This window comes from Saccopteryx leptura, chromosome 5, assembly GCF_036850995.1.
Source record: "Saccopteryx leptura isolate mSacLep1 chromosome 5, mSacLep1_pri_phased_curated, whole genome shotgun sequence".
Lineage (NCBI taxonomy): Eukaryota > Metazoa > Chordata > Mammalia > Chiroptera > Emballonuridae > Saccopteryx > Saccopteryx leptura.
In genome coordinates this window covers 14207037-14219564 of record NC_089507.1, presented here as the reverse complement: position 1 = coordinate 14219564, position 12528 = coordinate 14207037, and the positions used below count along the sequence as shown (strand labels likewise).

The window sequence follows — 12528 nt, the reverse complement described above, 5'->3', positions numbered from 1 at the left end:
CTCTAGCCACTTGTAACTGGGTGCCTTTACTTCCTCATCTGTAAAATGGGTAGTCTAACAGTATTAGCTCATAGGATCACTGTGAGAATGAAACTTGTTAAATAATTTTTATTATACTACATGTTTATCTCCTAAAAAATTTTGAGTTGATAATATCAAAGTTAATCTACTGCCAACATTTTCCCCATATAATCTTGTCACGGTTTTAATCATCCAAACATTCCTTTTGCTAAGGGGCAAAATCTTTCAAATAATTGATGAATTTTGTGTCACTCAATTTTGGATGTGTGTGAATGAGTGGAAGAGAATATTTTGATAGCTGTTCTGATCACTGTGAATAAAATTTAAGTACTTGCCAGAAATCCATTAAGGAAATAAATGTATATGACCATTCAGTAACGTCACCCATCTTAAAAATTCTGGACTTCTGAAAGCCTAATGGTATTGAAACTTTGAAGGTCTCTGCCATCTTTTCTTGTCCTCTCTTTCTTCCATCTGTTGACAGGTTGTTAACTAACACACCTAAACCCGATCATAAGATACTTGGTCCCTTTTGACAAGTGTGCATGCGGCAGTTTCACTCTTCAGTTCTGACAGATTGTCACACCCAGTTTTGAACTATCCAGGCTCAGAACCAGGGCAATTCTATTTAACCTTAACTGAAAAGATAGATTCTTGTTTTCCTTACAACATTTCTAATTCATAGAAAAAACTTTAATTTTGTTAATACATTTAAAAACAAAATTGAACATATTCCCCCCGAGATGTTAATTTATTGAAAAACTTAGATATTGCAAGTCACTTTCTTATCAGCACTATGATACAGTGCTTTGAACCACACACATACACAAGCAACGCATCTTTTTCTCTTTTTTAAGGGCTTAATTCGTTTGAATCAGATACTTGAAGAAAACAAGTGCTTTAGAATGAAATTCAGTTTTCAGCGATAGCCAACTTTTGATTACAAAGAACACCCTAGGAACAAGCTCATTTAGTAACATTGAAGTCGTTTTTGGAACAGTTTCGCTCAAAGTGCTAACAGGTAAACTAATAGACTCTTAACTCCCCAAGGACCGATTTTTAGTCTAAATGCAGTCCAATGAGCAATAAAAGAAAACACAAGGATAGAAAGTAAAAAGTGGCTTGGAATTTAATGAACCTATCCCCCAATTAGAGCATCTAGTTCAAACACAGAGCCTAGCGATATGGAATATAGGTAAGACTTCTCTAGCGTGAACTTCATTAAGGATATTAACTTTAAGTAGGTGCAGAGCTCTCGGTTTAACTAAATCTCTGTTCCAGAGCAAATCTCCTAATCATGTCTCCTGCCCCACAGAGAATGTAGCCCATGGATTTCCTGCCAGGAAATGCAGCTAAGCAGTGTAATAGCTTTACATTTATAATAGCGACTTATCCTGCAAGACGAAGTTGCAAGGCCGGTCTGAATTTTGGTGCTTAGAGAACTGCACTGCACTTGGCAGAACTCCAGCTTATGTAAACTCGGGAAGGCTTACAGCACCCAGTGCTGAGAGATGTCAGATAAGGTTTGGGTCCTGGCGGCATCCTCCGCTCCTCGTGAAAATTCGAGTCAGCTGCTTACTTTCAACGGGCTTTCGTGTCTTCATCTGCAAGTGGGGATTATAGAATCTGTCTACTTCTCAGAGATGTAAAGACCACATCAGCTACTGCATATAGAAGTCGTACAGAAATGACACAGTTAATCTTCCTGCCCTAAAATGGTTACCATAATTTTTATTTTTATTTTTTTGGTCTCATCATGGTGTATGAAAATTTCCTTTAATATCAGGATCTCAGAGTAGATGATTCCCCTGGTTTATTATAATAATCACAGGAGCTCATGTATCACAAGTCAATTTTCGGATGCAGTCAGATGATGCAGGTTTTGGATATTGAATGTTTGAGATCTAATGAGGCAATAAGCAATTCTAGCCATTTGAGGAGGGGGGACTGGCACAGAAGGTAAACCAGGTTCATCTCACGGGGTTGGGGGGATGCAGTGAACTGGTTGTGATTATGGTACTAGTCCCCTTTGTGCCTGGTGAGCTCAGGGGTGCCTCAGTGTCTTGACTAGAAGACTTCTCACACTGTAGTCTGCTACCTGGAACCCCCTGAGGATGTTGTTAAAATGAGGACACTCATTCAGGACGCCTGGGGCAAGGCTCCAGATTCTGAATTTCTGACAAGTTCCCAGATGTGCAGAGGCTGCTGGGCTGCCTACCACTCTCGGTTACCTGTTCTATAGAGTGGTGATTTCTCAAAGTATGGTCTGGAGTGGGTGTTAGTCTGTTTGGGCTGCCATGATGAAATAATATAGATCATGTGGCTTAAACAAGGTGATGTTTATGTTCTCACAGTTCTGAGGGCTGCAGAGTTAAGATCAAGTTTTTTTCATAATAGGAAAAACTGGCCAGGGGAGAGGAGAAGTGAAGAGGGTATATTTGGAAATTCCGTACCTTTGATACATTTTTTCTGTAAAGCTAAAACTGCTCCAAATTATAGAATCTGTTAATTAAGGAAAAATCAGAGTGTAATACCTCTCCCCCAACCCTGGTGAGTCCGTCGCAGAAGCTGGAGCACCGGTGCCTTCAAACCAACCCTTCCTGTGATTCTTTCATGTGCTCAAGTTTGAGAGCCAACAGGTGGAAGCTGAAAGGTCCGGCTTTGTAAACAGATGAACGTGTGTTCAAAACTCAGCTGCACCTCTTCACAGCGGGGTGATCTCGGGCTATTCACCTTCTATTTACCCTCTCTGAGTCTCGGTCTCATTTTAAGATCAGGGCTTAAATAGCTCTATAAAGTGATATAATGATGTAGAGTTTTAAACACAGATCATGCATAGTAAGCACTAAATAATTAAATACTGAAAGTTCTACTATTATTGTTATTGCTCAGGTCCTGGGGAGCGAGACAGAATCAGGCTACAATGTGAAGGGCTTTCAGCAAAGACCAGGCAATAAAACAGGCACTAAAAGATCAGGATAATAATAAAAGGAATCCTGGATGCCTCTACAACATTCCAAAGGTTATATAGAGCTTTCACTTTTATTCCCTGACTTGATTCTCATATGACCTTGTGAAGCAGAAATTCTCCTTTTAACAGATGAGGAACAGAAGCTTAGAAATGATCAGTTACTTTCTGAAGGACACAGGGCTGGGAAATGTCAGAATCCAGAGCATCTAAATCCTCGTGTAGGCTGGTAGTGCTGTGTAGTGATTAAACACTCTTGCATCAGACTGGCGGGTTCAAATCCCAGAGCTATTGATTATTACTGGAATGAAATTGGCAAACCAGTTCACCTCTCTTAAGTCTTAATTCCTTCAGTCATTAAACAGGGATGATAATAATAGTGATTACTTTGTAGTGTCTTGTAAAGGTAAAATGAAATGTTCATGGAGTCGGAAATGAATGGTTGATATAACCTGACACCCATTTTTAACTGCAGTTCCTTGAGGGAATGCCACACAGCCGTGTTCCACAGAGAGTACTATGTAGGGATCTTTGTGCGTGTGTTTTGGGGGGGAGGTTGGCTGGAGCAGGAGGAGAGGGTCTAGGACTGCTACAGATTCTCAGGAGGAGCACGGGCTGGCACAACCTGCTGTGACGTGTGCCTCTCTTCTCTGTCACTGTTGGAGTTATGTGCAGCTCCAATGAGGAGATGGTGCCAATAAGGCAGAGTCCCCCTCGCCCTTCCCTGCCAAATATCAGAACCGACAGTAAAAGCAGACATAGAAAGATAACTGTCCCTGAGACATTTGGCAATGACTAAGGATCTGAATGAAGAGGTTCAGGAGATGAATTTCAGGGCAGCCAAGATCCCACATGGATATTTTGGAAATAATACACAATGCTGTAAACTTCTTAAGCACAGTATCCACTTTACTTGATGTTGCTGCCTTCTTTACAACTACTTCCAGGATAGAGACACCTAGTAGGATCAAAGTAGACACATAGCCATTGGATATGAGTTAAGCAGTGGGTGGGTTCACCCAAATGTTCTGGGTAGTTTGTAGATGGAAGAAGGGTTGTATGTTACTTCCTAAATCATGACGGAAGGTTGGGTAGACCTGTCCTAAACGAAGAGATGCCTTTTCTTCTTTGAGTTATCATGATAAAATATATGGATAGTGATAATGATGGTAGCTCTTAATGAGTTCTTATTATGTACCAACAACCACTCTGAACAACTTACATATGTTGCTTCATTTAACCTTTCCAACAGTTAACTGTTAGACACTATTCTATTTCTACATTTTAACAATGAGAAAGGGAGGTAAAATCATTAGCTCTTGGACATACAGTAGTAACCGTTGGAATTGGGATTCTGACCCAGGCTCCTGGACTCAAATCAACAAGGGAAGGTAGCTTTAGAAATCATCTGATAGAAATGATGGAATTCAGAGCTGAACAGGGATTAGTGATGATCTGGACTAAAACCAGTGGACGTGGTATCTGGAAAGAGCAGCTGTAGAAATAGAGATTCCTGTGTCAAGCACAGCCCCTAACCCTTTCCATTTGTCAGTTTCCTGAACTCCTCACAACAAACCAATAAAACAGAAACCATTATTATTCCATTGTGGCAGCTAGCTGTTGGAAATAATTCATACCAAGTCACAAAATTAGGTAAGTAGTGGAATTAGGATTTGAACCCGGGCAATGGTGATGTCAGTGTGAGTCGCCTTGACCATGAACTAAAAGGAAAGCCAGAGGCTTCAGGTGACCAAGTGGGTCACTGGTGGAACTGGGGATGAGCAGAAGGGCTAGAGAGTGTCAGTGGAGACCTTCTTGGAGGAAGGGGCAAGATTCCAGCTGCTGGCAAGGGTGTGTAGGGTGTGTAGGGTGTGTAGGGTGGTGGGGGGAGGATAAGCACAGGGAGAGTGGATGGTTTTGCAAACACTCAGGTATGGCTTCAAGTCCAGTAACAGCCAATTAACTAAACAATTGTGAATGGGAAGAAATTTTAGTTCTGTTTCTCAGAGAACTGGTCAACCTGACCTTTCTTTTTTTTCATAAGAGGCGTCATGCACTTAGCTCTTGGGGATACAGAAGTGAGCGTTTTAATTTTGGCTTTCTCAAGTGGTAACCATGGCCACAAGTGGTTTATTCGTTTGTCCTTATCTTCCCAAACAGCCCTGGCCTTGGTTTGCTTAAAAGGGCAAATGACACTGTGTGATGAGTGCCCATGGTAGGTGCCAGAGAGACCTCAAAGGATACCTTCCCTGTGGGTGTTTGTCCTGAACGCCTCCCCATCTAAACACCTCCCCGGCTCCTGCACCCCATCTCTCCAAGGTGGCATTCTGGTCCAGGCCCTTCCAGCGCACCTTGGCATGAAAAGCAAGCAGTCCCCAACATCGTGCCAAGACACGTGACTGGTTCTAGATTCGCTCTGGAAAGTTTCTTGTCTAGGAGTTCCTAGACCTTTGTCTGGTTCCAGAGAAGGACGTCTCCTTGCACTTCCCTTCTGATGTCCTTCGAACTCAGCCTAACTTTGTGCAGCAACATCTCAGACTAGTTGTTGGAATCTGGTGTCCCCGAGGAATCCGGTAGCGCATTGTTGGTGAGCCTCTGGGCCACCGACACCCCTCCCCCACCCCCCGCTGGAGCCAGCCGCTGTGCGCAGCAAGTGGGGGGTCCCAGAGGCTCCACTGGTAACCTGCTGGAGGGCACCTCGGAGGGGTCCTGCACGGACCTAAGTCGCCTTCAGTCTCTTTAGGGTCTGGCTGCTCTGTCGCCAAAGCCACCGAGCCAGCCCTTCATCGGGTGACTCAGCAGCAGGTGGCAGGGGAGGCGCCCGAGTGGGCGTGGGGCAGGGGCTCCTCGCTCCTGGGCTTGTGGAGCCAAGTATCCGCTTCCAGCCCGCCGGCGCCTCAGTCGCCTCAGTCGCCCCCGCCGCCCAGCACCGCGCAGCGCCCGCGGCGCCCCCCGCCGGCCTGGGCCCGCACCTGCAGCCCGCTCCGCGCGCCCTGCCCGCCGCCACCGCCGCCGCTGCTGCCGCCGCTCTCGCTCCCCGCGCAGCCAACGCCGCCGGGCCGCACCGCCAGTGCGCTCCGCTGCCAGACCCATCGACAGACGCCCCGGAGCGGGTTGACTCGCGTCCTGCTCCTGCACTCCACGTCCCCAAAGATGAATGTGCGCAGGGTGGAAAGCATCTCGGCTCAGCTGGAGGAGGCGTGCTCCACAGGCGGTAGGATGCCAAAAGCATGCGAGCGGGCGCCCCGCTCCCAACCCCCTGTCCCCGCAAGCGGAGACCCGGACCCCTTCCTAGACTGGGGACGCTTGTTGCCTTCGCTGCACGGGAGACAGTGGCCTAGGCGGGACTGGGAAGGGGAGGTGGGAGAGAGGGAACGGGGATGTGAAGGCGAGGGGGTGCACGCAAGGTCCAGGTCGCGGAAAAAGAGATGTTTGAAGTGTGTGTGAAACTCGCCGGTGGCAGCGTCCCCTGCGATCCTGTGCCTACTTTTGCCTTCTCTGAAATTTTCCGATGTTGTTTATGCATTTGCCAGTTGACTCCAGGCCACACAGCTCTGTCCCCTAACACCTGGAGATAAACGGGCTGAAATATACTATGGATCCTTTCTCTCTACCTATCCTTTATGCTCCAAACATTTCACCAAAACTCTGTTTTCTCCCCTACTAACAAACAGGCGAATGCTTCCCAGATCAGGGTCTTCAGAGGGAGCTCATGCCTTGTTTGATTGCCAGTTACAGTTTATAGTGTTCAGGGAAAATGGTCCTCAGTGACACCTGAAAATAATTCATGTAGCACTCGGCCTTGGACAGGTACTGGGCACTCTTGGGCAAGGTGCTGGGCCTTCCGAGTATCGTGCATTCTGCGAAAGCAGGGGAAGGACGTGTTCTGATGAGTTTAGTGAGACCAATAGTGAAAGGGGGCGGGGAGACCCTGACTCCCCCAACAGAGTGTCTTTGGTTGAATCGATTTGTTGTTAGGTGGCTTTGAAGTGTACAGTTTCTCTTCTTTCTTTCTTCTTCTTTTTTTTTTTCCTTTTTTTTAGAAGAGCCATTAATAGAATGAAGGTTGTTGCAGGGACCATGGGAGTAATAAAGGGCTGGATGTTTCCCGGATTATGTAAGATGTGGGGGTCACACATATGGCTACAGCCTAGTTTGGATTTACAGGATGAAAAAGTTAGAAGTGAGGGATGTAAAGTTGCAAGGACAGAGGTATTTCCACGTCCTACCTGCTTATATTCAGGGAAATGGAGTCACCTCAACAATTTGAGCCTGTCACTCTATTGTGGACATTGAGAAACAGGACATTTGTCTCTCCACCCCCCCCCCCCCCGCCCGCTTTCTTCCAGTAGGTCACTGTAACTGGGAGGACACTATTCTTATGCAAGTATGAAATTATAAGGAGAAAAGTCTTGATCTTTTATCCTGGGAAAAAAATATATGACCATCACATTAAAGGCCTCAATTGGACTTGTACTGATGTGTAGTTCTAATTTCACTTGTGACAGTAGGTCCCACTCATTACAAACCAAGTACGTCTGGAATATACCTTAGGAGGAATACTCATAATCTTAAAGAAATTTAATTTTTCTGGATGGCAGGCGTGCAGGGGGCTGGGTAGTTGTTCAGTTCACAGGGTCTCTGTTCTTGCAGTTCCTTTGACTTAGAGTGAGGTGAAGAGCTAGCCGGCCCTGTAGGGACTGCACTCGTGCAAAAGGCAAAGATTGGAAACTCAAAGACAGCTGAGGTTGTAGGAACAAAAGTCTGGGGTACAGACAAGGTGCTTGGCATTATTCGGTGGCTCCTTGGTGGTCACAGCTTTTGGAAAGGGCTCAGTCCCCCACTGGCCCCATGGGGATGAAGGTGGAAACAGCATGTCCAGTCTCTTCAGAGGTCACAGGTGGCCATGATTTCTATTTATTAGATAAAATGAGAAAAATGAAATCACATCTGGGGCATATAATACATTTTAAAAAATAGAATTTTTAGTACCATGTCTAGAATGAGTATGTGTTCATTGTTTGCTTGGCGAATGGAAAGATGTTGATCTATAGCATGGCCAAGGTGAGACTAAAAGTGAGGAGTTTTAAGCTTGAATTGATTTGGCACCTGTTTCTTTCATTGTATTCACATGTTTTTAGAATTCATTGTTGTATTAGAAAAATAAAGAAAAAATAGCTCAGAGCATCTTTTTTTTTTGCTCTTATTATTAGAGAATGATTGCAGAATATGTAGTTTCTATTATTTTCACCAAACATAAGCTTTAGTACTTCGGTTACTTGTGCTTACAGAGAGGGTGGTCTTTACTAACCCTGGGGGGATTTTAAAAGGTTTATACTTTATTTTCAGTTCTTGTTTCAAAACAATAGCTCTTGATCTCATGTCGCCTTCAAATGAGTGGGATATTTGCATAACCTCCAACATGACGGTAATGGTTTCCCTTGAATGTATATCAAAGATCCAAGAGGTATCTCTTTGATGAAGTTTTATAAAATGACTTAATTGCAATTTAAACAGAATTTAACTGGAAGATCAAACTGAGAGGAATGGATGAGGAGGAAACAGAAACCCAGGAATTGGAGAAGCATGTGTGTGTGGGGGGGGGACACTCTCAAGTATATGTATTTCATGACTTGACACTACCGCCGGAATACTATAAAAAATGGTTTGTTGGGATAGAAAGGAGAAAACCCCAAGAAAGGGAAAGTAAAAGGAGACATGTAGGAAATATGGGAGCAGGGTTGAGTTGCGTTGCTGAAACTTTATAATAATATAGCTAAAAAAAAAAACCTCTCTTTTCAACAGGTAATGCATTTAGTAATCTAACTGATCAACACCCTTTCTAAGTCACTGTAGTTGAAACATTGTACATGCTACAGAGTTCATAGGATGGACACGTTGTAAATAAGTCCATATGAACAGAAGGTTTCTTCTCAACTGTAGTGCTCAGGTTTACCTGACCTCTCATTAGCTTCCTCATTAAATGAAAGGCCTGCCCAGAATATATTCTCCATGTCATTGTCTATTCCCATTATTTCACTCCCTGGCCATAGAATCAGCCATAATCTTGAAACAATGGAGAGACAGAGGGAGATGATAATTCGACAGTGTATTTGAAAAAGAATCAGAAATAAGGTCAGGAGGAAAAAACCCTAGGAAATTAGTCACTGGTGTCCTTAATTTGTTCTGTCGAACTTCGGGATGGCAGATGCTGTGTGATACAAAGTACTGGTAAAGTGTGGGGGTGCGTGTTTCAGTAGTTGTTGAAGGAGGTCATGGAGAGATGTGACTGCTTGGGTAGCATCCAGCCCGACCCAGGCAATGGGATGCTCCTTCCTTCCGCCCCTGTCAGTGGGATGTGTGCTGTACCTCCAAGTCCCACAGCCAGGACCATTTTTAAGGACACACTCTTGAGAAAGCAATAGCCGTTGGGACCATTTGATTGGCATACATGACCAAACCCGGGCATGACCTCTATATAGAATTTTAACTTTTAAGATTCTGGTGGGGAGGGGACAGAGTTCAACTTGTCTTGGGTGGCTACCTAAGAGAAGCCACCCAAGTAAGTTTCCTTGCTTCTTGAACCTGCCACCTGCTAGTCCAGGTGGTCTGTCTGCTTCTTCAGTCTCTCCTTGCCCATGGGGGTATCAGTTTCACATTTTACCTGAAAAGTTCCCACAACCAACAACGGAGTGAAAAAGCTCTTCAGTTTTGAGTTGTTGAACGGATGTCTCATGACCCTGGCTTAAGTTTTGTATTTATTAAGGATCAGGACAACTGAAATTAGTAAATCCACAGGATAATAGTGAAAAGTCTCTTCGCTCTGAACCCAGGAAAAACGTTTTATTACACAAGGCATTACTCTGTTTTGTTTCCGTTGGTAAGTGTGAGAAGACACCAAACAAATGACACGGCGACATGTTAAAATTCACTGACTCTCCTGCCCTTGCTGCACCTTTTTCCCCTGGCCAATGCTAATGCAGAGTTTCATAAAATAAAGCTGGAGTGATTTTTAATTAATGAGCCACACAATATAAAATGTATGTGCAAGATTTCTGTAGAACTGTGGACCAGAGAGTGGTTTAACCTTTTGAAGATGTATTTCTGGGCTTCAGGTGTATGGTCCCTCTTGCTCTTTTTTGTCCTTTTATTTCCTTTTCTTCTCTCCACTGGTTTTCTGGGACATGGGCATAATATTGCTTTTCAATATTTCACAGCAGAGTGTGCTCATTTACTTAGTAGCCTTCCTTCTTTGGGACTGTTTCAAGAAAACTTAAGGGTGTGTGTGTGTGTGTGTGTGTGTGTGTGTGTGTGTGTGTGTGTTACGGGGTGGTGTGGGGGGCTGGAAGAGAAAGAACGAGTGTTTAATTTGTTCAACGGGCCTTGCCATTGTTAAAAATGGTAACTACACCTGTCACTACAAGTTTATTCACCTCTGGGCATTGACTCTCCTCCTTCTTGTTAAAAATTTCTCATTTGGTTAAAGGTCCTAGTGGTCTTTCCCCAATTCACAGTGTCCTGAGCTCACTGCGATGCTCTCTGCCTTGTAGCAGCTCTCCTCAGGGGACTGGGGACGTAGAGTGCTTGTTTTTGCTCACTACTGCATCCCAGCCTCTGTGGGAGGTCTGACACGGAACACGTGCTCACTACTGCATCCCAGCCTCTGTGGGAGGTCTGACACGGAACACGTGCTCACTACTGCATCCCAGCCTCTGTGGGAGGTCTGACACAGAACACATGCTCACTACTGCATCCCAGCACCTACGGCAGGTCTGACACGGAACACATGCTCACTACTGCATCCCAGCCTCTGTGGGAGGTCTGACACGGAACACGTGCTCACTACTGCATCCCAGCCTCTACGGCAGGTCTGACACGGAACACGTGCTCACTACTGCATCCCAGCACCTACGGCAGGTCTGACACGGAACACATGCTCACTACTGCATCCCAGCACCTACGGCAGGTCTGACACAGAACACGTGCTCACTACTGCATCCCAGCCTCTACGGCAGGTCTGACATGGAACACGTGCTCACTACTGCATCCCAGCACCTACGGCAGGTCTGACACGGAACACGTGCTCACTACTGCATCCCAGCCTCTGTGGGAGGTCTGACACGGAACACGTGCTCACTACTGCATCTCAGCACCTACGGCAGGTCTGACACGGAACACGTGCTCACTACTGCATCCCAGCCTCTACGGCAGGTCTGACACGGAACACGTGCTCACTACTGCATCCCAGCCTCTGTGGGAGGTCTGACACGGAACACGTGCTCACTACTGCATCCCGGCCTCTACGGCAGGTCTGACACGGAACACGTGCTCACTACTGCATCCCAGCCTCTGTGGGAGGTCTGACACGGAACACGTGCTCACTTCTGCATCCCAGCACCTACGGCAGGTCTGACACGGAACACGTGCTCACTACTGCATCCCAGCCTCTGTGGGAGGTCTGACACGGAACACGTGCTCACTACTGCATCCCAGCCTCTACGGCAGATCTGACACGGAACACGTGCTCACTACTGCATCCCGGCCTCTACGGCAGGTCTGACACGGAACACGTGCTCACTACTGCATCCCAGCCTCTACGGCAGGTCTGACACGGAACACGTGCTCACTACTGCATCCCGGCCTCTACGGCAGGTCTGACACGGAACACGTGCTCACTACTGCATCCCAGCCTCTACGGCAGGTCTGACATGGAACACGTGCTCACTACTGCATCCCAGCCTCTGTGGGAGGTCTGACACGGAACACGTGCTCACTACTGCATCCCAGCCTCTACGGCAGGTCTGACACGGAACACGTGCTCACTACTACATCCCAGCCTCTGTGGCAGGTCTGACATGGAACACGTGCTCACTACTGCATCCCAGCCTCTATGGCAGGTCTGACATGGAACACGTGCTCACTACTGCATCCCAGCACCTACGGCAGGTCTGACACGGAACACGTGCTCACTACTGCATCCCAGCCTCTGTGGGAGGTCTGACACGGAACACGTGCTCACTACTGCATCCCAGCCTCCACGGCAGGTCTGACACGGAACACGTGCTCACTACTGCATCCCAGCCTCTGTGGGAGGTCTGACACGGAACACGTGCTCACTACTGCATCCCAGCACCTACGGCAGGTCTGACACGGAACACGTGCTCACTACTGCATCCCAGCCTCTGTGGGAGGTCTGACACGGAACACGTGCTCACTACTGCATCCCGGCCTCTACGGCAGGTCTGACACGGAACACGTGCTCACTACTGCATCCCAGCCTCTGTGGGAGGTCTGACACGGAACACGTGCTCACTACTGCATCCCAGCACCTACGGCAGGTCTGACACGGAACACGTGCTCACTACTGCATCCCAGCCTCTGTGGGAGGTCTGACACGGAACACGTGCTCACTACTGCATCCCAGCCTCTGTGGCAGGTCTGACACGGAACACGTGCTCACTACTGCATCCCAGCCTCTGTGGGAGGTCTGACACGGAACACGTGCTCACTACTGCATCCCAGCCTCTACGGCAGGTCTG

General features: G+C 46.6%; 1 protein-coding gene across 2 annotated transcripts in view; it reads left to right on the top strand.

Annotated features, from left to right (window-relative positions):
• Nucleotides 1-6042: 6042 nt before the first annotated feature.
• Nucleotides 6043-12528, top strand: part of KCNIP4 (potassium voltage-gated channel interacting protein 4) — a 1008442-nt gene continuing 1001956 nt past the window's right edge. For both annotated transcript variants that reach the window (XM_066385214.1, XM_066385215.1), the window contains exon 1: nt 6043-6203. In XM_066385214.1, coding sequence (XP_066241311.1) covers nt 6143-6203 — 61 coding nt within the window. In that variant the 5' untranslated portion in view covers nt 6043-6142. The remainder of the gene's footprint in view (nt 6204-12528) is intronic.